Here is a 26,339-nt window from a genome sequence, read left to right as displayed (position 1 = left end):
CCCTTCCCATACCTACCTACGTCCCAGGGTGAAGCCTCTCCATCCTCCCTGCCCTGGGAGAAGGGCCCCAGATCCTCGTGCTGGCCTCCACTGAAATGTCGCTTGTCCTTCCCAGTCACTCAACACCTTGTGCTGGTGTTCCCTGAAGTACAGTTGGCCTCATCTCTTTTGGGGGAAGCAGCAGGCTGTCCATGGTCCCTGCCACAGCTCTAGGGCCTGGTGCCCACACTCTGTGTCCTCTTCATCTTGGCCCCAGAGCCCTCTGGCCCAGCAGAGGCTTCACATGTCCGAAGCTATGTCCAGCCCCAGCCGGGGCCAAGACACTGCCTGTTCCACTCCGCTCAGATCCTTGCTGCATGGGCTTATGCCCCAAGTTCTGCTCTTAATCTGGACCTCACTGTTGAAAAACAAATTTTGACACATAAAAGCAAGCTTTAGGAAATTATTATGTTTAAAAAAAAACAAAACAAAACAGTTTTCTCCTACAAGGGAGCATGCCTTGCTCTGGACTTTAACCAATCCAGTTTAAATGCAAAGGTAAGCAATGTCTTCTTTATTCTAAGCTGGAAACTAGTCTCGTGAAACAATGGATGCCAGAAATTCAGAGGGTGGGAGGCCACAGGGAAGGAAAAATACATCACTTGAAATAGCCAAAATATTTTCCCCATGTCACGTATGATCACAAATAGAAAACACTCTGCGTAAAGCTTTACACTTACTAATACACTTCTTTTCTATTAATAATCATAGATGCTGGAAAAATGGACTTGTATTAGAAATCAACAGCATTTACTCTCTGTAAAATCATCAATTCTTAACCTTTTTATGAGCCATAGATCCCTAGAGACTTGAATGAAAACTATGGACCTCTCTCTTAGAAAAATGCATCTACACAGCACTCTGATTCAGGGCATTCCCTGACTCCCTGGAACCAATCCATGGGGCAGAGTGTAAAACCTACAGTATCCATGATTTGCTCTAAGTTAACAAAACTGCGTGCAGGAAAAGTTTCCATCATCATTTCCGTTTCTGAAATATTCCCAGCAAAGTGGGATGGAAGCAGGTTGAGGATGGACTAACTGAGTCCAGCTACGGAAGAATACAGGGCCCACGGAGCTCCCTTTGAAATAGGAGTTCTCAGCCACTAAACAAGCCATCCCCCCATAGTTATTGCTTCTACTTTTAAATTACTATACCCTACTTGCCTTCACCACGTAAATTATATGTTAATTGCTTGGGATTATAGGTTCCACTTAGTCCCCTCTTTTAATTTCCTCTAAATTTTTCAGTCTTACAAAAAAATGAGTGCTTTAACACTCAGGGTCTTCATACTATTCCCCAGTTAACTTTCCTGGAATCTCAAGTTTATGTAGTATGAATAATTATAAAAAAATATACATTGTATAACACTCAAAAGTGCTGGAAATAGGTTCTAATGAAGCACAGGGTTATCCCCTTATTTTTGCCAAATAGGCTTCATACTACTGCGCTGACATATAAGTGCCTTGGGACAGAAAAGGGACACCAGCCCTGCCTCCCGTGTGTCAGGCCAGCTGGGGCTACACACACCTACTGCTTCCATTTTCCTTTTGCTTGCAGCCCATTGGTTTCCCGTTCATACACCTAGGGTAGTAAGTGAAGATTAAAAACAGCCAAGTCTCTTTTAAGTGAGTCTAATAAAAGATGTTTTGTTTGTTGCCGGTTTTCTGCTTTTAGGCTGAACCAGCGTCCTCTAACAAGTGGCAGCTGGATAAATGGCTAAACAAAGTTAATCCCCACAAGCCGCCTATTCTGATCCAAAATGAAAGCCACGGGCCAGAGAGCAATCAATACTACACTCCAGCGAAAGAGGAAGTGCAGGACTGTGGGAAACTTCCCGACGTTTGCCAAACCAGCCTGAGAGAGAAGGACATCAAGAGCGCCTGCAAGGAGGAGCAGAGGCCAAGGACAGCGAACAAGGCCCCGGGGAGTAAAGGAGTGAAGCAGAAGTCCCCGCCTGCGGCCGTGGCCGTGGCCGTGACCACCGCTGCCCAGCCGCCCGCCGTGCCGGGTGCGCCCGCCGAGAGCGCGCCCGCGCCCGCCCGGAGGTCTGCGGGAAAGAAGCCCACCAGGCGCACCGAGAGGACCTCCGCCGGCGACAGCACCAACTGCCACCGGCCTGAGGAGCCCGCCGCCGCCGACGCGCTGGGGGCGAGCGCGGTGATCCCTCCGGAGCCCACCAAAACCAGGCCCTGCGGCAACAGCAGAACGAGCCACCGCAAGGAGCTGCGTTCCTCGGTGACCTGCGAGAAGCGCCGCACGCGCGGGCTTAGCAGGATCGTCCCCAAATCCAAGGAGTTCATAGAGACAGAGTCGTCATCTTCCTCCTCCTCCTCGGACTCGGACCTGGAGTCGGAGCAGGAGGAGTACCCTCTGTGCAAAGCGCAGGCCGTGGCCGCCGCCGCCACCGCCGCGGCCTCCTCGGGGAGTGACCAGAGGCTGAAGGAGGCGGCCGGCAGCATCAGCAGTGGCGGCGGACCCAGGGCCCCTGTAGGCTCCATCAACGCCAGGACCACCAGCGACATTGCCAAGGAACTGGAGGAGCAGTTCTACACGCTGGTCCCTTTCGGCCGCAACGAACTTCTCTCCCCCTTGAAGGACAGTGATGAGGTCAGGTCTCTCTGGGTCAAAATTGACCTGACCCTCCTGTCCAGAATCCCAGAACACCTGCCCCAGGAGCCCGGGGTCTTGAATGCCCCTGCAGCCAAGGACACTGAGAGCACACAGCCAAGCCATCCATCCGACACTCCTGCCGAGAAGGCTTTGCCAAAATCCAAGAGGAAACGCAAGGTAGGCCTGGGGCTGAGGACCTGGCGAGGGAGGAAGGGCTTGCCCTTAAATTATGGGGCAGTGTTGAAGCCCACAGGGGCCACTGGTCTGAAGGGGACAGGCAGCAAGAGTTTTATGTGTGTCCTTACTCAACAAACATTCCTAGAGTACTTCCTGCATGCCACATACTTAAGTACTTGACACAGATTAACTCCGTTAAATCTTTAGAACTGCTTGATGGGGGAAGCACCATTCATAGTCCCATTTTATCATTATAGATAATTCAGGCCTGTCCCACTGCATGTTGAAGCAGGCATATGGGAAATCCTTATCGAGTGTGTGCAGAGGCAAGCTGCATGATGGGCCAGTAGAAAGCTAAACACAGGGTGCGCCTCACTCTTTGCTGGAAGGGACAGGGTGACATTGATCAATCATGGACCCGAGAAGCCAACAGTCTCATCGAGTGTAAGGCTGTCACTGGGGTGAAGTAGGAAACAGAAGTGCCAGCCACTAGGCTTTGGGTGGATGGGCCCAGGGAGGAGAGCACCAGCCTGCAGCCTTGACCAAGGAGAACTCTGTGGTGGAGAGGGGCTGGGAACAGGACCCTGAGGAGGACGAGCATGAGCAATCAGAGCTAGGGATGATGTGGCACCAAAAAAAGGGCAACAGGGTGCACCAGGAAGGCATGGAGTAAGAAAGGTGGTTTGAGTGTCGGGAGAGCTGGCTCCCCATCTGGAAGCAGCTCCCGCTGTTCAGCCGTGTTTGCAGACCTTTGAGGTCAGGAATAACTTACTCATAAATTAAAGCCAATTTTGAGGGGTTTGAGCCCCTCCCGTTACTGTTACCTTCAAAAGCAACTTGGGCCACAGCGAAAAACACCAGGGAGTGACAAATCAAAGATCGTACTATCATGGATGGTTCCAAATTGAGGACAAAATCATTCACAACAGTTAATGTATCTATGATGTCCCCATGAGGGATGCTACTCTAGGCACTTTGGACCTATTAAATCATTCAGTCCTTACAACTTTATGTGGCAAATGTTTTTGTCACGCCCGTTTTACAGATGAGGAAATTGAAGCTAAGAGAGCCTAAAGCACCTTGCCCCAGGTTCCCACAGGGGATAAGGGGCAGAGCTAGGAAGGAACCTGGGTTGTCTGGCTCTGGGCTCTCCCAATAAAACGTTGGTCTGAGGACTGTGAGGTACTTTCCCCACAGGGCCCCTGCCCAGAAGGATTCTATGCTTGGAATTCAATGCTTGAGGGTGCCATCTTGAAATTCATTTTATCTCTGAATTTGTGTTTTTAAGTGAAGCGTGATAGGATGAGAGAACATGGTGGGGGGGGGCATGGAGCTCTGACTTGCATGTGGTCCCCCCTCCTGCCTGTTTCCGCAGCATGGCTTCTGCCAGCCCTTTGGCCCCTTGACACTCCAAAGTTAGCCAAACAGCTTACAGGAAAAGTTTCCATCATCACTCCCATACTGAAACAATTCTGGCAACATGGTTAGAAGCAGGCCCTGTGCAGCCTCCCAGTCCCCATCTCCTTCCAGGGACCTGTGCTGCTCCCCTAAGCTCTCCAGGGGCCAAGGCGCAGGCAGGTCAAGGTAAGCATCTCACCCAGCCCTCATCCAGGACCTGAGAGGTCTCAGACGGGGGACTGCAATCTCCTAGGGGTTGCAGGTTCGCCTTGGGTTGGGGGGTGAGCCGTGGAAAGGGGAAATGCCTGACTGGACTTCCCTACCCCTATACACCTGGCAGGCAGGGGGAAACTACTATTGGGCCTGTGCATGCGTACAGTCACGGGGCCACCCCAGGCCCTTCAGTCTGCCTGTACCCTCCACGTATCCCCACGCCTCAAGGAACACAGTATGAAATGGTAATTAAACACCACCATGACAGGTCAAGAGAGAGACTTAGACAGGAAAATGTTTTCTACTTTAGTACTTTATAACATTACTCTTTTCCTGCTTTTTTCTTCAGTTTATTTTTTGAGGTATAATTTACATAACATTATATTAGTTTCAGTTTTTGTATATATTACAAAGCGATATTTATTTGTTGGCCATTTGCATGGCATCTAAACGTCTGTTCAGATTCTCTGTCCATTGTTTAATTGGGTTGTGCTTTTGCTATTAAGTTGTAGGAGTTCTTTATATATTTTGGGTATTAACCCCTTATCAGATATATATTTACAAATATCATCTCTCATTCAGTAGGTTGCCTTTTCATTTTGTTGATGGTTTTCTTTGCTGTGCAGAAGCTTTTCAGTTTGATATATTCCTACTTGTCTGTTTTTGCTTTTGTTGTCTTTGGTTTTGGTGTCAAATTCAAAAAAGTATCACCAAGACCAATGTCAAGGATCTTTTCCTGCTTTTTGACCAAGGGGCCCAGTGTTTTCATTTTGCACTGAACCCTGCAAATTATGTAGTCGGCCCCAGCCTCCTGGGTAACCTTAATCAGGTGACCTTACCTTCTCTGTACAAGCCAGCACTTGTCTCCTAGAAAACACTGCTGAAAGTCCTGAATATACTGTTACTGTGTTCCTGCTTTCTCTCCAACAATGGAACTTCGTTGAGTGCATTTGTATTTTACCCTAATACACGTATAATATTTAAACACAATCATGGAAACAAGAATTTCATTGAAATACTGTTTTTTAATTTAAATTCAATTAGCCAACTTAGAGTAGTACATCATTAGTTTCAGATGTAGAATTCAATAATTCATCAGTTGCATATAACACCCAGTGCTCATCACATCACGTGCCCTCCTTAATACCCATCACCTGGTTACCCCGCCCCCCACCCCCTCCTTTCTGTAACCCTCAGTTTGTTTCCTGGAGTGCAGAGTCTCTCATGGTTTGTCTCCCTCTCTGATTTCTTCCCATTCAGTTTTCCCTCCTTTCTCCTATGGTCCTCTGCCCTGTTTCTTATATTCCACATATGAGTGAAACCATATGATAATTGTCTTTCTCTGATTGACTTATTTCGCTCAGCATAATATTATTTTATAAAAAGATACATTAAGGATTCTAAGATGTCATGGGATAGTAATTGTTAACTAAAATTAAGACACCATGAGGTAACAACCTTTGCTTGAACTTCATAAAAGCCATAAATTTCAAAAGAAAAGTCTAGGTTTATCATTGCCCTTATGGCATTAAGCCCAGGATATTGTAATTATACTTTATTCAGATACCAAGGAATGCCAAAGTGAGAGACACTGAAGGTACAGTGTGAATTCAGTAGAGGTCGTCTTTGGAGAGCAAAATCAGATGTGTTGATGGTAGTCCAATTTTCATCATTCACAATGTTCCCTCTCTAATGTTGATCATGGTGTCATGCTTTTCCTCTCAATAAAGTGGCAATAGTAAAATTGATAGATTCCATCCTTGTCGGTTGAGGAGCTGACCAAGAACCTAGAACAGAGAGAAGAACACCGCAACTACATTCCTGCTCGGGATGCTCTCTGGAGAAGCCGAGTGAGCTGGTCTCGCAGGAGGCCTTGCTCTGTGGAAGGTTGTGATGGGGGCTCATTTTGATCCCTTGAAATCCAAAACTGATCGGTTTTTGCTTATTTCCATGCAGTGTGACAACGAAGACGACTACAGGGAGGTCAAGAAGGCCCAGGGAGAGAAAGAGAGCTCTTCACGACTGACCAGCTCTGCCAATAATACTTTATCTGCAAACCACTGCAGCATGAACATCAACAGGTATGCATGTTCCATTGAAGGTAGAGGTGAGCCCGAAGGATCTCTGGGTCCGAAAGGCAGGTACCAGACTGGAGGAGAGTCAGATCTCTTAATGACTGCTCTGGTCTGGGTCTTTAGACTTGCTTCCCTTGATTTAACCGGAGGCTAATAATTAAGCCTGGATGTGTGCTTCTGTGACAACCCCAAGGGCACTCTCAGCACTCCTTTGTAACAAAGGACCGGTTACTAGTTATATTCAGTTCTGTGCTCTCAAAGACACACCTTCCCTCTGAAAACTCAGTAACTGAATTTTCAAACCCTTATTTTAACAGCCACTAAACCCATAAGAACACTAAGCTTATTACGTGGATGAAAAAAAAAAACTTTGAGTGGAATCTCTTGGAGATAGACTAAAATTGTGGCAGTAGACAGGATCTGTGTCTCCAAGGTTAAACGGCACCCAGTCACTCCTCTAAAGGGGTTCCAGATGGACCCACGTTGCACCAAATCCCCTCTGTGACAAATGGCTTTCTAGCAAGCCAAGGTCCCCGATATTTATTAGAAGTGGGTAGAGTTCAATAATTCATCAGTTGCATATAACACCCAGTGCTCATCACATCACGTGCCCTCCTTAATACCCATCACCCATACCCCACCCCCCAGACTGAGCTTATCATCAGTCATAGAAGCTCTTTCCATTTAGAAATACCACAGCTCAGAAACCACTTTTCCTCTGCTAAGACACTCTCACTCTCCCTGACTGTGTACATAGAATTTTTAAGGGGAGATTAATGTTTCAGCACAACACATAAAAATGTAAACGGAAAGGTTAGGAGAAGATGTAGAGCAGTACTAAACCTCCGAGAGGAAATTGGAGAGTGAGGGCACACGAGCACACGCCCACTGCAGTGTGAGAGTCACCTTGGGAAGGAAGGCGAGGGCTCTTGAAGGTCTGAGTGAGAGGGAGAGTGCGCGTGCAAGCTGGCCTAGCCCGCAGTGCTCTGTGCTTAATGGGTGGTATCCCAGAATACTGCGGAAATGTGAATAGGAGCAATGTGGCTCCAAAACGTCATTTAAATGAGTGATATAGGGCGCCTGGGTGGCTCAGTCATTAAGCGTCAGTCTTTGGCTCGCGTCATGATCCCAGGTTCCTGGGATCGAGCCCCTCATCGGGCTCCCTGCTCGGCGGGAAGCCTGCTTCTCCCTCTCCCACTCCCCCTGCTTGTGTTCCCTCTCTCGCTGTGTCTCTGTCTGTCAAATAAATAAAATCTTAAAAAAAAAAATAACTAAATGCGTGATATAGTTGTTGGCGTGCTTTGTTAATACACTGAAACCTTTCTAGCAGATCCTAGTAACTGCCATAATATCAAAGTAGCGACAAATACAAATATAAACAATATTTCAAGATGTCTGCAACCACTGTGACATGACATGAGAATATCTGTGATTTCCTGCTGATGATGCAATCACAGGCATTGTTAACACCACACCTGCTAAACCACTACTCTGGAAATGTTCCATTTCAGTGAGAAATTGTAACTTTTTCCCATCCAAGTTCACGGACCCCAGAATAAAAGCTCTTGCCTCCAGCTCCGATAGCTTTATTTATGTTACATAATGACCCTTGCATATAAAAGTGCTTTGAGTTCTTTCTAGGAAAGGTGGTCTAGGAAATACCTCAGGAATGTGTATAAAGGGATCACCTATCCCAAAGATGAGATCCAAAGAAAGTTTTTTTGGTCAAGTTGAGTACGTAAACTTATAATGATGAAGAAGAAATAATCCTATATCCATGACAATTTTAATGTAATAATTTGGTTTTCTGTGAACATTTCAAATCACATAATATGATTTAGAAATATGACTTTCTTGGGGCGCCTGGGTGGCTTAGTCATTAAGCGTCTGCCTTCGGCTCAGGTCATGGTCCCAGGGTCCTGGGATCGAGCCCCGCATCGGGCTCCCTGCTCGGCGGGAAGCCTGCTTCTCCCTCTCCCACTCCCCCTGCTTGTGTTCCCTCTCTCGCTATGTCTCTCTCTGTCAAATAAATAAATAAAATCTTAAAAAAAAAAAAATTAGAAATATGACTTTCTTCACTCACATGTCAAGACACAATTATGTACAGACTGTTCACATCTACAACATCAGTGTCTTCATCATCCCTGAGCCACTTTTGATTTGCCTGAGGGAGTTTTCCAGAACACATCTTCTCACTTCTGGGTTGTTAGACGCACAGTACTTTTTGAACCAGAAATCTATCACAGATCTATTTGCATAACACTAGGAACCTTGTTACTTTAACATTAAGAACCTTGGCTTTATTATCTGTTCTAGAGGCCTGTGTTTGTAATTTCTACACTGTGACCACCAACTAAGGAAATTGCTTTTTGAAGTGACTTTAATGGCTTGTTTGCAGTGATAGCCAGCACATTCAATTAAGATGTAATAATTGCAGGAATAGTGACTAAGTCTTTGTTAAATGGATTTACCCTTTTTTAACTAACTCTGTCAAGTGACTTCTGTGAGCATCCCAAATTAGCAATGTTTGAGTTTATTTCAGGTTAATGTATCTTCCCTCAGTTTTTTTCAGGGTAAAGTAATGGAGAGAGGCCTCTCAATATAACATACATTGCAAAGATTCAAATATAAGTGACTCCCTTCTCTGATGGTTAATTGTGGGGGGTGGAATTTATAGTCAGGCATAGACAATAGTTTTATTCATTTGTGATTTTTTTTTTGTTTTAATTGAAGTATAGTTGACAAACAATATTTTGTTAGTTTCAGGTATACAACATAGTGGTGCAACATTTGTGTACATTGTGAATACAATGCTCATCATGATAAGTGTGGTCACCATCTGTCACCATACAAAATTATTATTGTATTATTGACTTTTTATCCTTACAACTTATTTATTTTATAACTGGAAGTTTGTACCCCTTAATCCTCTTCCCCCCACCCCCTCCTGTCCAGCAACCACCAGTTTGTTTCTGTATTTATGAGTCTGTTTCAGTTTCTTTTTGTTTGTTCATTTGTTTTGTTTTTTAGATTGTACATGTAAGTGAAATTATACAGCATTTTTCCTCTTCTGGCATAAACAATTAATTATGGAGGTGAAATAAGAAACTAGAAATCAGAAAATGTAACTTTTTTTTAGAAGGGGTGAGGGGCAGAAGGAGAGGGAGAGAGAGAATCTTAAGCAGCCTCCACACCCAGTGTGGAGCCCAGTGCACAGCTCGATCTCACAACCCCTGAGATCGTGACCTGAGCTGAAATCAAGAGTTGGAGGCTTAACCAACTGAGCCACCCAGGAGCCCCCAGAAATATAACTTGTAATGACAGTTTTCTATTCTGTGTTTATTCTGATCAATATCTGGTTAGCCCAGAAACCTAACAACTGAAAGTTGGCCTCACACTTTGCAGATTATTCTGTGATTCTGTTATTCTCCATATAATAATTAGTACAAACTCAGGTGTTATCAAAAGTCCTTTTAGAGGTGGAGAATTCATATATCATGTGATTGACTTTCCCATTACTTGCTGCTTAGGCTTGTTGGGAAAACAGTAAGTTGTTGTGTGTTTTGAGATCTTTGGATGAAAAACTCAGAAAAATGAAAGTCTTATTAGTCTTAGTCATTTAACAACAGAATTATTATTCATCCTGATAAGACAAGTAAGGAAACAATGAGTAAAATGTACTTATTGTCTGTTATGGTCCTAAGGCTATAAAATTGTTTCCTGGTATAATAATTCCCAATAAATGCCTTCCTACCAGTAGATTTTAAATGGGAGGTTTGGGTCGTATATAAAACATTTACCTCTCCCTGTGCTGACTGCGTGACATTCCATTACTGTGATTTCCTTTTTCAGCTTGGCAATACCAATAAATAAAAATGAAAAAATGCTCCGGTCACCCATCTCACCCCTATCGGATGCATCTAAACACAAATACTCCAGCGAGGACTTAACTTCTTCCAGCAGATCGAATGGCAGTGGCTCGTTCACTTCTGCATCCTCCAACAAAAAGCATAAGGGGGAGAACCAGCCGCAGTCTCATGCCGGAGACCTCACGGTATGTTGATTCTCTAACTTTCCCGATAAAAATAAAAAATTGAGCACACCCCTACACTCATCTGTCTGTAGCCCAGCACAGTCTAAACATGCGCTTGAGGTCCCACAAGAATCCCTAAATGCTGCTCTGGGAAGACCTGGTGAACCAGCACGCCCCGTTACCTCTTCCCACAGAGAGCGACAGAAGAAACCAGAGGAGGCATTGTCAGCTTCTGCTGCTGAGGACGCCTCTTTGTAGGATTGCATTTCCCACTCTGAAGAGAAATGGCCCCAAAGGAGTACTATCTGGAGACACTGGAAATTGGGAGTTTGGGACAAACCAGCCAGCTTTTTCATTTGGAAAGATTCCTTGCCCCAGGGCAGAGTTAAATCTGGGACTGAAACCCTAGGCCACAACTATGGGGATTCCCACTCCAATCTCAGTGACCAGTGTAGTGGCCAAAGTGTGGGACCCGGCCACCACCCCCTTTTCCAGCAACCTTCCCAGGGGTGATTCCAGCTGCCTGCGGTGCCCTAGGGAGGGGCTGGGGACTGGGGTCCACAGTCTGTCTAACCTTATATCTTAGTCAAAATGTGACTTTGGCCAGTTGCTTCATCTCTCTGAGCCAGTTTCGTTTGCAAAATGGTGGTGAGAAGATGTAAATTGAGCCAGTATTCTCTGAAGAACTGACACCTATGGATACCTATGCAACTAACACTACATGTTAGTTCCTCTTTATGGCCATTCCTTCTAACAGCTGGTGACCATGGATCATGCATCCTCTAGGGCACATTATTTCATTCCAAACCCTCCTCCCGAGTTCTCTCAGGTCACTGCCATGCTATCAATATCAGCGGGGCTTTGTGAGGCAGAGAGAGAGATGAGACATGAGAATAGGGCTCTGCAAAGAGGGGGAAACAATATTTAATGTTCCATCCCATGAATTAAAGAGGTAAAATACTGGGTAGAAGATCCGGCAAGAGCCGAAATCTTGTAACATCTGGAAATTAATAACCCACTGATGCACCCTTATTTGGGAACAATCATCTTTAATTCCAGGCTCAAAGAACCTGAGAAGACCCTACTAGAAAAACCTGGAATAAAAAATTACCAATTCAAATTAAAACACAAACAAAACGTTTCTTCACCTCTAGATCCTAATATAAAAGCAACCGTGATGTCTAGAGAATTGTAAAACAATTACAGACTTTATTCAGTCATTCTTCCTTTCACCAAACAGATGTTTATTGAGCAAGTACTTACTGTGTGCCAGGCACCGTGCCAAGCAATGGAGATCCAATGATGACCTAACAGATTCAGTCTGTGCCTCTGTGAAGCTCACAGTTCAGCTGGGGAGAATGACATAGACAGGAAATCACACACATCAGTAATGACTACCGTGAATGCCAAAAAGGAAAGGCCGAGGCCCAGGGGCACTTACAACCAAGAGGCTTGACCTACACATAAAATCAGTGCATATTTAAAGAAGCATTTGTACACACTCATCACATTTTAATTACTTCAGAAGAATCCATTGAATTTCATAACCAAAGACAGTTGCTTTATGATTCATGGGTCTAGCACACAATAGGTGCTCTATAAATATTTGAATCCCCAGGGAATGTGATTTTTTAATTTTTCCACAGATCAATAGTGTTCCTTTTAAAAACACATTTTAAATAATTTCTAGTCATTCCCTTTGGCTTTTCCTATTCTTCACAGACAGCTAATGAGGATCAGTCCATTTGTGACCTGAACAACTTCTCTTTTGCGTGAGTCAGCAGTTCTTAAAGCTTGGTTCCTGGATCAGCATCACCTGGAACTTGCTATAAATGCAATGTTCTCAGGCCCCACTGCACACCTACTAAATTCAGCTCTGGACGGGTGGGGGTCCAGCTGTCTGTGTGTTGACAGCTCCCTCCCACCCCCGGGATGATTCTGATGCAGAGTTCACCTTGGAGAACCACTGGTCTAGCCAACTGGGAAAAGGAGGGGCTTGAGTCCTAAGCCCTGGGCGTCACCGATCCACAGTAGCTATTTGAACGCGGGCAAGTTTCTTAACTTCAGCCAGCCTCAGTTTCTGGATCTGTGAGAGTGGGCCACCAAGAACTTCCCTTTTGATACTATTATAAGAATGACATTTGACAACACGTGTGAAAGCCCTCGACACGAGAACTGGAATGCATGTATTTCTTTTTCTTCATTTAAACACAAGGGATCGGGACGCCTGGGTGGCTTAGTCGTTAAGCATCTGCCTTTGACTCAGGTCATGATCCCAGGGTCCTGGGATCGAGCCCCGCATCGGGCTCCCTGCTCAGCGGGGAGCCTACTTCTCCCTCTCCCACTCCCCCTGCTTGTGCGCTCTCTGACAAATAAAATCTTAAAAAATAAACAAACACAAGGGATCATCAGTTCTAGCCTAGAACACAGGGCAGTGGGTTGCTCTTTCAGCCAGGTGGCCTGTTTCTGAAAGACTGGTGTGTTGTTTTTTTGTTTAGAAGGCCACTCACAACAATTCCGAAAACGTTCTCCACAAGTCGCGGCCACAGACAGAGCCATGGTCTCCCGGTGCCAACGGCCACAGGGACTGCAAGAGGCAGAAACTTGTCTTCGATGATATGTGAGTGTGGACTCTTTGTTGATGTGGTGAGGGGCAAGGTAAAACAGAAACTCCGAGGGTAGGAGGGTTACATGCGTGACTGGGTCAGGTAAGTGTTGCCTTCTCAGAGGGAACTGGAGCTTGACTTTGAACACCCCCCGGGGTCCTCATGGGCCTTTTGAAAGGCTACGACAGCCAGAGCTGCTGGGGTTGCATCCGAGATGTAAGAAAGCTAAGGCAAATGGCATTCATGAGCCTTACATTTCTGAGCACACCTGCATTTTGGGCTGTTGGCGGTTGTATGCCACCAGAAAGAGAAGCATTTTTGTTTTCGTATATTATAATAGGCAAAGAATAATAGCAATTCACTCCTGGTTTGTTTCCTTCTAAAATGCTATATTCTTTATAATAGCATAAACAGGTCTTATATAGGAAAAAAATATCCTGTCATCCTTCCCCCCAGCCCTAGCACCTGAAACCCAAGTATTACTTCCATTCCCAGCACCAATTTAAAAGGAGAAGAAGATGAATAAAAGTAACATCTTGGAATGCTCTTGAGATGCTGAAAATGACAAAGGAGAAGTGATAAAATGGTACTGGAAATTATTTAGGCTCTTAGGGAAAAAAAATATGTGTCAAGCACAAGCCTGGAAGACAGAAGATATGGGCGAGAGTTTGGCTTGAATCCTGTGTTCAGCATTAACTGTTTAACACACATCCAGTTCATGTCTGTGTGAGGCGCCACATTAAATCCTGGGGTGGAACAGTGTGCAGCACTGAGACATCCTGTCCTCTAATTGCTTACACTCTGGCTGACGGACAGACTATAAACCACTAACCCCACCCAAAATTGGAAAAAGTGAAGGGTGCCGAATGTCTTCGAGTCCCAGCTTCCTTATCGGGAAAAATGATAGTCATGACACCTCTCTCCTGGAGGTTCTCCTAAGACCCAGTTAGATGAGATCTCCTGAGGATGACCATCTGTGCAGAGGTGATGACTCTTCCATCCTCATCTTCCACCCAACGTCTTCTCTGGCCCCGACTTTACCCAGAGCCTAGACACACTCTGTTTATTCACCCTGTAGACTTCTTGAGAAATGAGAATACAAAGTTGTAGTCCTCAATTTATACTTGGACTTTAGTGAGCTAATTAAGGGCACAGAATTGGGGAGTTGAAAGCCAAATCCACGTTTTTGGTTTGTTCCACTTACGGAACACATTCCAAGATAATTGGATTTATGAAAGTTTAAGGGTGGCCCAGGAGGGCGACTGTTTTTCTCTTCTTCCCATGGCGGCTACAGCTGCACTCAGCCCCAGCACACTCTCTTCCTGGCCCTCACCACCTCCCCTTCCCTCGGCTTCTCCACTGCCCTAAGCATCGAGTGAGGGAAGTGGTAATTAATCCCCGGGGTGGGTGCATGTAATAGGAGGACAGTCCCTTGGTCAAGTACACATGTAATTAGGGTTTGGTGGTATAAACTGTTCACATGAGCTCTAACCATTTGTAAAAATGGGAGGTTATAATTGTGTCTGATGGTAACATGGCAGTTTGCATTCAGAAGTCATAATCTAATAACGTGATCAAACACAGCGTGCATTAGACCCTAAGGTGCTTAAAACATCCAACATTTCCAGCAGGTGATGTTAAGGGCATGATATTTGAACACACACACAATGGTATCACATGTATTAATACAATTATATTAAACACACATATGGAAAATGTACATATAAGGAGCTTTCTAGTATATGGACCAAAAAGCTAAGTCAGAAACAGCAACAGCTAAATGGCCATATTTTGATCTGCAGTTTCTTGGACTGCTTACAAGAGGAAATGTTTCTCAATCTGCCGGGGCTATTGCTAATATAATTTTTTCACTATCTGTGTCAACGAAGAAGTTGTTATCGTTCGTTCTTCCCATTAGCAATATGTATAATTTTTCTGGCTGACAGCTACAATAAAAGTGTTTCTCTTTTTCTGGATATAGATATAATAGAATAAAAAAGCACTCTTACATACCCATCATATGGAGAGATAGATGTCATGTTCCAATTGCTATGTGTCCCAGTTGATTTGTAATCCATAACAAGTAAAATAAACATGCAACTCAAACAGCCACTCAACCACTGAACTAAGAAAGTCTTGGGAAGATCCTTGAAGCTTGAAAAGCAAAATTAGGCATTGTCTCTTCCTTAAAACAATAAAAATACATGTCCCTTAAGAGGTGGCTGGGCTAGGAAGTCACCTAAACTGGTACAGAATGTCTCCCAGGTCCAGTTGGTATGTGCTGAGTACTTACTAAGGGCCAGGTACATTGGCTGGAGTTAAGATATGCAATTAATGAACCCTCAGTCATTAATTCAGGGTGCAGGGAGGCACATGGGTGGCTTCCCCAGGAAAGTGCCTTGGGACCACTGAACTTCCACCTTCGCCTGCTCCGCTCTGTTCTGCACCAGCCCCCCCCCCCCCCCCAGCAGCCTCGTTGACAGACGAGGACCTGGCTCCAGTCACTTTCCTTGATTTCTCCTCACTGAAGGGGTCAACAAGCAGTGAGACAACCAGAAAGGCCACCAGTGGGAAAGAAAGAGCAAGCTAGAGAAATCGCCCTGGAGTAATTTAGAGTTGACAGAAATCCAGTTACAATGATCCAAAAATGAACAGATGCCACACTGTCATTTGATTTTTAAAGCCGCATCATGTAGCTTCTAGAAAAAAAAGGAAACTCATCCTTTTGTATTATAAATACTGGTTAATGGTTGAATAAACATGCGATTCAGACAACAGCTGACTTCAGTGGGCACTTAATATCAAGCGCTGAATGAACACAGCTGAATTAGAATAACATTCCCAGGAGAGTAATGCCAGCAGTTCCCCCCCCCCCCCCCCCACCCCCGAGAGTATAAGGAATCTACATGAAGGTAAATTTAAATTCACCAGCTTCTCAGCCCTTTTTCCTGTGTTACTTACCAAGTAAACAGGCACCAGTTTGTGTCTTTGGGATGCAGATGGAACCGAACGCAATAACACTTATCTTAAGAATGTGATCCAGGTCAGCTTGTTCTGCCTAATTTGCAGGCTCGGATTGGTGGCAGTGTGATTGCACCTCCTCCCCGACATTTAGCCATGCTCGACAGCCACTGCTTGACAGCCATGGTTTTAAGGTGACACTGGTGTGATTGCCAAGTTTTGTTAAAAAAAAATCTGTAAGAATTTATGTCAATGAGTGACAGCATTTGATTCAACCCAAAGCCTAGAAACTGATCTTATTAGTGCGAAGCCATGAGCTGCAAATTACTTTGTGTCATAGTTAGTGACAGGGGAGTTCTTGGCCCAGGAACATCGAGAGAGAACAACTGTGTCGTGAAGGCCTTGGTACAGAAGTCCTGAGCAGAGCTGAGTGGTGAAATTCTTGGCTGGGAAATCAAGTCTCCTTTCCCAGCAGCCATATTGCTGCATTGGGAAGCCAGCGAATCCCGAGTGCCAGCACTGCAGACAGGATGTACTGTCTCCTGCCCATATTTCACAAGGAAGAGTCAGTCACGATCATCACATTCATCACAACCACCAAACAGTCCATCTGTCCCCGTGACACCAGTAACAGGAGCCCAGCTACTTACACCTCCCGACATTGAGAAAAGACTCCCTCAACCATGTGCCGCTGAAGGCCATAGAGTGTGAAATGTGGCCAGTGGGGAAGGAAGAAGATTTGGCATTTGTGATGTAATTATGCTCAGCAATCTGTAGCTAAAAGCATTTAATTTTATAGAGGATGGGAAGAGTCCGGTACATAAAAGGTCAGATCTTCTGTGGCATGATTTCATCAGAGGACACCAATTGAAATCCTTGAGGAGGTGATAGTACACTGAGACAAGGCACTCCCACAGAGGGCTTGCTGTGGCCATTGTTCTTCTCCTGACGGTCCCCCTTCCCCACCTTACCTGGTAGACCATTAGTACACCTTTTTTTTTTAAGATTTTATTTATTCATTTGAGAGAGGGAGAGAGAGCACAGAGGGAGATAGAGAGGGAGAAGCAGACTCCCCACTGAGCAGAGAGCCTGATGCGGGGCTCGATCCCAGGACCCTGAGGACATGACCTGAGCTGAAGGCAGACACTCAACCAACTGAGCCACCCAGGTGCCCCCCATTAGTACACCTTTATGTTCTTCATATGGAATTTTCTCCTTTATGAGATCCTGGTCTCTCAGCCAAGTTATTTTGTTCTAACTGAAACAGAGAGACAGAGAAAGAAAAAGGCTAGACTTGGGGTGGTGGGGAGTAGTGAAGGACAATGCCTTCAGACCTCCCTGATTGAAATCTTAGTTCTCTGATCATTTTAAGAGTCTGTAAAATTATTTTATTTCAAATGTCACACCCAGAGAAGAACAACAATCAAAGTGATGAGTTTCCATTTCAATAGAAAATTGCTTTTGACTGAATGACAAAAACCTGCTACACTTAGCCTGTGCATCCTGGAAAACATGCTGTTTTCTGTGCATGACCAGGAGAGAAGCAGTCATGGGCAAGAGCCCATGGCCTGTATGAGACACAATGAGTGATCACTTGTGCTTCTGAGAAGCCAGGCTCTGGAGACCCTGGGGTCCCAGCCAGCATCAAGCTAATGGAAACAAAAACTGCATTTGAAACCTTGCTGCTTAAATGCAGTGTACCTGCTTCCCTCAAGAAGCACTCATAAAGCCAACACCAGCCCGCCAGAGTCCCTGCATCTGAAGTCCCCTCCTCAGTCGTGTTCACTTTAGTGGATTAAAAAGAATTGCAGGATCCCCCGCTATCTGAAGGTAGAGCGTTCCTATGAAACCATTTGTAAGCCAAAATTGTGTAAAGCGAGGAGTATCCCGGCTCTCTGAGAGCTCGCCTTGCACTACTTCACTTTGAAGAAAGACCTACATTAGTACAGTAAGGCTTTTTTCGGAAGCTTGAAAATCCTCTCCAGATTAGCAAAAACCATTCTGGGTCTTTCGTAAAAGCCAAGTGGCACACCGCAAACTTTCAGAAAGCAGTGGGGGAGTGCCTGTACCTAACTTCTTACGTGTCCTTCTTTGTGAAGAAAGTACTTCAAAGCTGAGGGACACAGTAACACCCATGGGGCTTATCAGATGACAAGCTGACAGGATATCGGATGATGAATTCATTTGGTATGCAGTTGCCTATTTGTCTGATTTGGACTTCAACTTCCCTAAGAAAATTATCCAGTTTTCTGCTGTGCCAAGGAACCTGTTTGTTCAGACACATTGAGCTCCCATCCCTGCCAGTTTTCACAAAACAGGCGGCTCTGCTAGGGGGGAGGAGGGTGCATTTCACAGAGGTAGGAATTACAGAAAGAAGGCTGCCATCCTCTCTGTGGGAGACCATTCAACTCGGTCTCAGCCATGGAGCAGAACAAAAAGCAAGGTTGCTTTAATACTCCTCTGCCAGAAGAAATATTGGGGTAGTTCAAACCCTGTTGCTGCTCAGAACTAAAGCTGTGTGTTTATAGGTGGGGGTAGTGGGAGGGTGAGGAGAAGAAAGAAAACATTCTATTTGGATCAAGTGTTGAGATTTCTTTTTTGTTGCAGAGAGCTCTTACAACAAAGATATACATGGCTAAGCCTTGGCTTTTAAAAGGATCACTCGCAAGCCCCATTTCTGAAGAGCCCAAGATACACAGTTAGTTACATGTATGATGTTTAATTGACCTTTCATTAGGTTTATTGATGTATCATCATAAAATACCATCACTGTGAAAAAACAGTACAAGGAATGTTATCTAAATGAAAAACGAAAACTCTAGGCTTTTCATGTTAAAAAAAAGAAGCTTAGATCACAAATCTGTTTGAACACTGAAATAATTAGATTTTATTGTAGTACCTGGGCCAAGTTATAGTCTGTAAGTGCCCCAGTGGTGACCACAGTTCTACCTTCCTCCTGACTTGTACCCTGACGTCAGAGTGATGCCTTCGTGATGTATGCGTCCACTGCACAGCTGGACAGTGTTCGGTGGCATCCCATTGGCCCCACTGCCTCCATAATGTTCTGGTCTAGGAGCATGGCACTGGAAATACCTGAAAGGAGAAAGTGAGCCAGTCATCAGGCAATCTTCAGTGACTCGGTGTGGTGAGCGCTCCGTTACATGCGAAGATGAGAATTCTAACTAATGTGTTTGTAAATGGCCTCCGATGGTACATTTTTTTCCAGCATCTCAGGTTAGTGTCAACTGCTATGATACAGTCAGAAAATTAGATGTGTTACTTATCCACGTACACTATTGTGAGAGTTTGTGACTCAGCCTCCGTATCACGTCTAAAAAATACATTCATAGGCTGCAGATGAAAACAGTGTTGATGAAGGAACATATATGAGGAATTAGGAGATGCCGCCATCCCTAAGGGTAACTTAGAAGGCTGGTTAAAACTAAGATGCCATAGCTTATTGCCAAGAGAATCCTTTCATGAAAATAAAATGCATTTGAAATGATCATCTATTAGTGACAAGGTCTAGAAAACCGGGCAAGAAAAAAATTGACCAAACTCATATACTAGAGTGTGGAGCAGATAATGATGTGGAGAATTTCAAGTTGCCATGGAGACGTTCTCTGGCATATTGGCTGTGATGCTGCACCCCATCAGAAGCCACCACTCTCTTCTAAGCTCAAAATGAATTCAGTGCTATTCAGGAGGGATTCATGTAACTTCTCCCATGTGCCTAAAACTATAGGGTGTGGAAGATCAAAGATGTCCACAGCATATTCCCTGCTGAAAAATGTACCAGCTACAGAGCTGCCCAAGTGCAAAGACTAGCCCTGTAGCTCAGGAGGTAATTAAATGCCTAAAAGTGTGGTGTAAACAAGAAGGGGCATTCAGGAAGGACAGAGATGAGCGTGGACCAAGTTACCAAGAACACCTCACAGCGTAAGAATTTGGGGGAGAGGTAACTCATAGAAGGCACTCAGTGAATGTGCACGCAGTGAGCAGAGTGTTCCAGGTAAGAGGAGAAGGGGGAGCAGAGCAGTTCTAAGACAGAGATGGCATGTGAACGACACAGTGAGGAAGCCACCCATGGCTGTGGTTGAGGGCCTTCATGAGTAACTGGTACAGTTCCAGGGGTTAGGCAAGATCTTTGGGGGCCTGAACTGAGATTTGATCCCGTGGAATCTGGGGATTGATTTTAGGTCTGTGAGTAGGATGGTGACGTAATGAAAGCCATGTTTTACAAACACTGGTCAAGGGTTCAAGCTCAGGATAGGTTGGAGGGGAGTGAAACTAGAGGCCAGGAGAGGTAATGAAAGCCTAGGCCTGGGTAGTGGATGTGGTCACTAAGGAAAGGAAGGATATTTACAAGGAGGATACGCTCACAGCATCTGATAACAGGGAAGAGGAATGGATGAAGATACTGGAACTCCTCTCCTGAGTAGATAGGCTCTGGGAACTCATCTGAAGCTCAGAAGTTAGGTCTGGGTCTGGCCTGGAGATAAGGGTCTGGTCTTCTATGCTGGGGCATTCAGCAAAAAGACAACAAAAAATAATGGAGAGGAATCTAAGGACAGTGCAGCTATTCTCTATGAACCTATAATGGTGGATAAATGTCATTATACATTTGTTAAACCCCACAGAATGTACAACACCAAGAGTGAGCCCTAATGTAACTGTGGACTTTGGGTGATAATGACGTGCCAGTGTAGGTTCATCAGTTGTAACAAATGTGCCTCTCTGGTGGGGGATGTTAAGGAAGGTGAGGGAGGCTGGTGGGAAAGAGGCAGGAGGTATATGACAACTCTCTATACTTTCCATTTAATTTTGCTGTAAGCCTAAAACTGCTCTGAAACAAAGGCCGTTAAAAAACAAGGACAGTAGCAACAAAAATGTAAATTGCCAGAATTGAAATCTAAGACCAGTATTCAGTATGTGTTCAAAGGTCAATGTGTGGACAAGGGAAAAGCACACGTAAAAGCAACTAAAACCCATTCAAATGGAAGAAGTGTGAACATCTAGGAGATGAACTAGAGAAACAGAGCCAGTAGGAGCAGGGCCTTCCTATGAAGGACACCTCAGGCCCCCCCACCACAGAGACCCCCCCCCGAGATGAAGGAAAGGTTTCAGGCCTGAGTGGCAAGAAGAATGATAGAGGGATGATGAGCCAGAGACAGGAAATTCTGCAACTCTGTTCCTTATTTCTTTGTTGGAAAAGTTAAATATTCTCAGCACATTACCACAGTAATACAATATTTTATGGGGAAGTAAAAGAAAACCAAGGTCCTTTTCTCGCCTCCGTAATTTGTACTTGAAACTAATTATTATGATCATGGTTTGTTTTTTGTTTGATTGATTAAAACGATTAAGATGAGGATAAACTTTTGGGATTGTGATGTCATAGTCATAGTATGCATGGTGTTTCCAAGCATTTTGACCTCTTTGGATAAAAGGATGCTCTGACCACCTAATATTGCAGTAAGGGAAAAGACCCATTAGAATCTGAAAGAAGAGAGTTCAGAATAAGCATATAACAATAGGTGAGTCAGTCTGTGATTAATATCACTATTTACATCTTACCTCTCATTTGGGGAGTCCTGGCTTATATTGGATATTCAGGAATAGGTCAAGTTTATTGATTATATAAAGACCCATAATGTAAAAAAGCTTATGCTGATGGTACCTAGAGTATGCAGATTTTTAAAAATCTATCAGACTAAGCATTTAAAGGTACTGTCTGATGAGTAGCTTAGCATAACTTGGGGTCATTACACACACTCAGATCAGTCTCCATATGAATTACCTTCCTCCCCCAGCAGAGTTACTGCTGGCCAGGGTTATTGCTTTAATAATGCACATGTCTGCTGTTAATGTTTACCAGCCAGCTAATCAGAACTCTGGAGAATATATGCCACGTTTGCATTGTTACAAGGTAGACATCACTTTACAATTAACTTCATTACAACTAGAATATAATGATACAGTATTACCTCTTTTCATGTTTCACTGTGAAGCCCTAAAATAATTATATATAGATACATACAGCTGTAGGTGCCATTTATGCATATAAATGACAGGTACTTTCATAAGAATACATAAACGTACTTGCCAATACATATCATACAGTTATTATGAGGTATATTTATGATCTTTACATTAAAAAGGGATTGTTGTATACAAATATCGTGTAAAATAAGATTTTTTTACTTGTTTTCTTAACCATGCAATAAGAAATCTGATTCACAAATTAGGCACTGGGGAACCATGTTAAAATCACTGTAAATGTAGACTATCTGCATATATTGAGTGTGTTTTGAATAGCTAATTTAAGAGAAAAGGAATTGTGATATTTCACATATATGCAGTAATTTGAGAATGCAAAAATGCTTGATTCCATATTAAACAGACTTTGAAAATTGTGATTCAAGTTTGAGTAAAAGGGAAGAATATTTTCAAAAGATCTTGCGCTTACACAATAATGACATTTAATATTCTCTCCTGTAGGCCACGCAGTGCAGATTATTTTATGCAAGAAGCTAAACGGATGAAACATAAAGCAGATGCAATGGTAAGACCCTTTCCTTCCAGATATGTTCTTCCAAATTATGTTTGTACTGCAGCTTCATCATTGGGGCAATATAGCTGGGGTAATTATAAAATCTATTACAAGGATGGCTGGGTCTGTTAAATGGAGAAATGTTTATATAATCAAGTGCTCATAGCCCAATAAATTATGACTTCAACCAATAATGTCTGACTGGGAGAAAGTCCCGGATAAATGAATATTTCAATTTAGTTCTAAGGTTTGAATAGTAACTAGAGGCAATGGAGTCAGTGGGTGGCAGTATTTTGTTCCTTTAAAAAAAAAAAAAAAAATCTAGGTTTGCATTTTTCTTTCTTGTTAGCCTGGCCAACCCTTGGCTTGGTCCCAGGATCAAATTCCTTTTCAAAAAGACTCCTGTTCTGCCTATGTATCTGCCAAAATTAATAGTTCCTGTGAAACTGTACAACACAGAAACTATTATGCTGCACATAAGACCCTAAAGTCACCATGATTTGATGTTTTCAAAAAAAAAAATAACTTTTCTTACTTGGATAATCTCCTGTTTTGGAAAGCTTGACTCCTCCAGGCAAGAAATAAAAAACTTCTGTTTTTTTCTGAGAGATCACATGGTTGTTCCATCTTAGGGTCTCCTCCAAAGAGACTCCTTCTGACCTAGTAATTCCAGTTCTGTTCCCCTCCAGCATTCCTAACTGGCATTAGGGCATTTCGAATGTCCTTTAGGGTATTATTCCAGTGCTGAAGATGCTGAAACCAGAAGCGTACCCTTCTCCCAGTAATGTTGCCCATCAAACATTTATTTGTATGAAGCTCTCCGCCTAGGTACACGGGTGTGCAGGGGAAATAAGCAGAGTTATCAGAAAATAGACGAGGGAGTGGAAGGTCCAGTTCTTGTCCTCACAACCCCACAGTCTGATGGAGAGTTCTGGTCACCTGAAGAAGCTGATGCGTGGTCACTATTGGAGAAGGGCACCAAATGTTAAAGCAGAATGAAATTTTCTGCCCGAATCACCCAAGGTTTACCAAGATTGTTCCTTTCCTATCAACATGCTGCTCCAGCCAGACTGATGCCCCCCTGGCCGCTGAGCACACCTCACTCATGCCAGCCAGCGGGCCCCTGCAGCTGCAGAGCCTCACACACACACTCACAACTCCTCACACCTTCCGCTTCCTCCCCAAACCCAGCCAAGTCATACTGCCTTCCTACTCTCATTTTCAGGTCTCCCCCTTGAAGTCCCCCCAGCCTCTCTGAACCCCCTGACTTCCTCACTTCTTACCATCTCTTTGCATTGGACTCTTGGCTTTGCATTTTGTCAGTTAATCACAGACTGCCCTGCACTTTGAACTATACCGTGGGTACACGTTTTCTCTCCTCAAATATATTCTGGGTTCCTAGAAGGAGCTTTTGTGTATCAAGTGCACGCTGCACAGAACTGGGTGCTATAAAAAATACTTGTTGAATGAAAGGACCTCCTTAGTCTGAAAGCGCTGCCAAGAAATATTTCTCTATGGCCTGTTAGGCTTATAAGCTGTTTAAAACCTTGATTTGCCAAGGAGGGAGAGTTTTGCTCTCCATTGGTGCTTTCTACGGTATCCATTATGAATGAGAATTGTTTTTAGAGGCAAGACCTAGATTAGTAGAGTATTTGTGTAATTCTGTTTGGGTTGATGAATGAATATGTGAAAACTGGGAAGATTATACAATCTGAATTTAGAATATGTAATTACCACAGAGAGTAACAATATGTGGAAGTAGGAACTTGACGTGTAAGTTCAGATTTATGAGAACCGAAGAATATGACGCTGATTCCCGGTTATCCTCACTGACGTGGGAAATTAACATACATTTAGACAACTTGAGATAATCCCCCCAAGTCATTTTTTATTTGGCATAGCATGGAGGGACAAGGAGGGAAGTTGCCCAGCAATTAGGGGTTAGAAAGAAAGAGAAATTAGAGCAACCGTGTAGTTCTGACCAATTCTGACTGGCAGCTGTTGTATGGATTTGGGACATTTCTGTCTGTAACCATTCACTCATTTACCCTGAACCAGTAGCAATTTGCGAAAATAACTAGAGAAGGAAGCATCCTATTTCTTTCTTCTCTCGGCTTCATTCACAGGATTTTGGAACTTACAGTCAGGTTTCTCAAATAAAGTGTATAGACTATGTGACAATGCCGTTTAAAAAAAAACTGTACTTAAGGAAGACACTGTATTAACTCTGTTGATCAGGTGGAAAAGTTTGGAAAGGCTTTGAACTATGCTGAAGCAGCTTTGTCATTTATTGAGTGTGGAAACGCCATGGAACAAGGCCCAATGGAATCCAAATCTCCTTATACGATGTATTCGGAAACAGTAGAGCTCATCAGGTAAGCACCGTGTCTTGTTGGGGAAGTGGAGGGGGTGAGGAATGTATGTCGGTACTCTGAATACAGAGAAAAGAATGCCAGCCTGCTCCATCAGCTACCAAGAACTAATGTTCATCCTCACAAAGAGGAATATAAGATTTTGCAAGGCACTTTCACACACCCTGCCTCCTTTGCTGTCTTTGTGAGTGAGCAGGAGAGTTCCTCTAACCCCTGATTGCTGCAGAAAGCAGGCTGAGCCCTGAGCCCAAGTGAAATGTGACATGCCTACCTCACCCGGCTGGGAAGTGGCAGATTTTGAACTAATTTCACCTTTATGCTGCCTTTTTTTTTGTAAATCGGATTCAGGTTAGTATAATAAAAATCCTAACTCCATCAGTAAATGATTCAGGAGTATTTGATGAGAGGAAAGAAGATTCAGGGGGTATTGTCAGAAAGGAAATCCCTCCTATGATATGCTGTCTCAGGGGTTGCTGATGTTGTTTTAGTCTTAGACCTGAATGGGAACACCATCCCTCACCTGGGTTGAGACATGTAATATGAGCAGAAGCAGGGTTTCTAACAGGGGCACCACAAGGGGTTGGATGGGAGACTCTTGTCTTCCATCATGGAGACCCAGAAAGACACATCTTTAATGTCTTTTTAATGAACCCTTAAGGGAATCTCATCCATGAACTGTACTGAGAACCTTGTCATATAGTTTATGTCTCTAGTTAGTTCAACTGCTTGGGATAATATTTAATACCCATATGTGAAATTATCCTTCCCCAAAACGAACTTTAAGAGACTTTTCTAATTCTGGAATTCTTTGCAACCTAAGATTAGATATTTTTTTAGCACACCTCATCATTCCAGATGAAAGATTTCTAGTCATCTTAGGTTATAACCTTTTTGATCCACTTTGGCCCAAAGATACAACTTGGTATTTTATACCACTTTCCTTCAGTAAATAGTTTCCAGCCTTTGAACCTGTCATCCCAGCATCAGAATACATCATCTTCAAAAAGCACCTCTTAAGGATGTTTTGAAAGTCAACACTGTTCAGTCATTTTTCTTATTAAAATATTTCTACTACATCAATGTATTGGTGATTTCCTCATTCTATTTTCTTACATGGTATGCTATTTTTGTCAGTGAAGGAAAGAAATCACCATAGTAAAATACTTAAAATTACTCTAAGAGATCCCAGATTCTCCCCGTCCTTCCTCAGAGCAAGGCACAGACTCAGATACCCACAGGCAGGAAAGAAAATGGTGACACTGGATGGGCACAAAGAAGTAAGGTGTCCTAGAGTGCGAT

The 26,339-nt window shown here is 43.8% G+C and overlaps 1 protein-coding gene across 1 annotated transcript in view; it reads left to right on the top strand.

The window, feature by feature from the left end:
• The window catches only part of AFF3 (AF4/FMR2 family member 3), a 523,317-nt gene that overhangs the window by 476,198 nt on the left and 20,780 nt on the right, over positions 1-26,339 (top strand). Inside the window, exons 14-19 of the mRNA XM_032420156.1 lie at positions 1,717-2,829; positions 6,397-6,521; positions 10,368-10,569; positions 13,047-13,168; positions 22,617-22,680; positions 24,907-25,043. Of these exons, the coding sequence (XP_032276047.1) occupies positions 1,717-2,829; positions 6,397-6,521; positions 10,368-10,569; positions 13,047-13,168; positions 22,617-22,680; positions 24,907-25,043 (1,763 nt within the window). The remainder of the gene's footprint in view (positions 1-1,716; positions 2,830-6,396; positions 6,522-10,367; positions 10,570-13,046; positions 13,169-22,616; positions 22,681-24,906; positions 25,044-26,339) is intronic.

The sequence above is a fragment of the Phoca vitulina genome, unplaced genomic scaffold (assembly GCF_004348235.1).
Source record: "Phoca vitulina isolate PV1807 unplaced genomic scaffold, GSC_HSeal_1.0 scaffold22, whole genome shotgun sequence".
NCBI classification, from domain to species: Eukaryota; Metazoa; Chordata; class Mammalia; order Carnivora; family Phocidae; genus Phoca; species Phoca vitulina.
The sequence above is the reverse complement of the archived record's forward strand: the minus strand, read 5'-3'. Positions and strand labels throughout refer to the sequence as shown.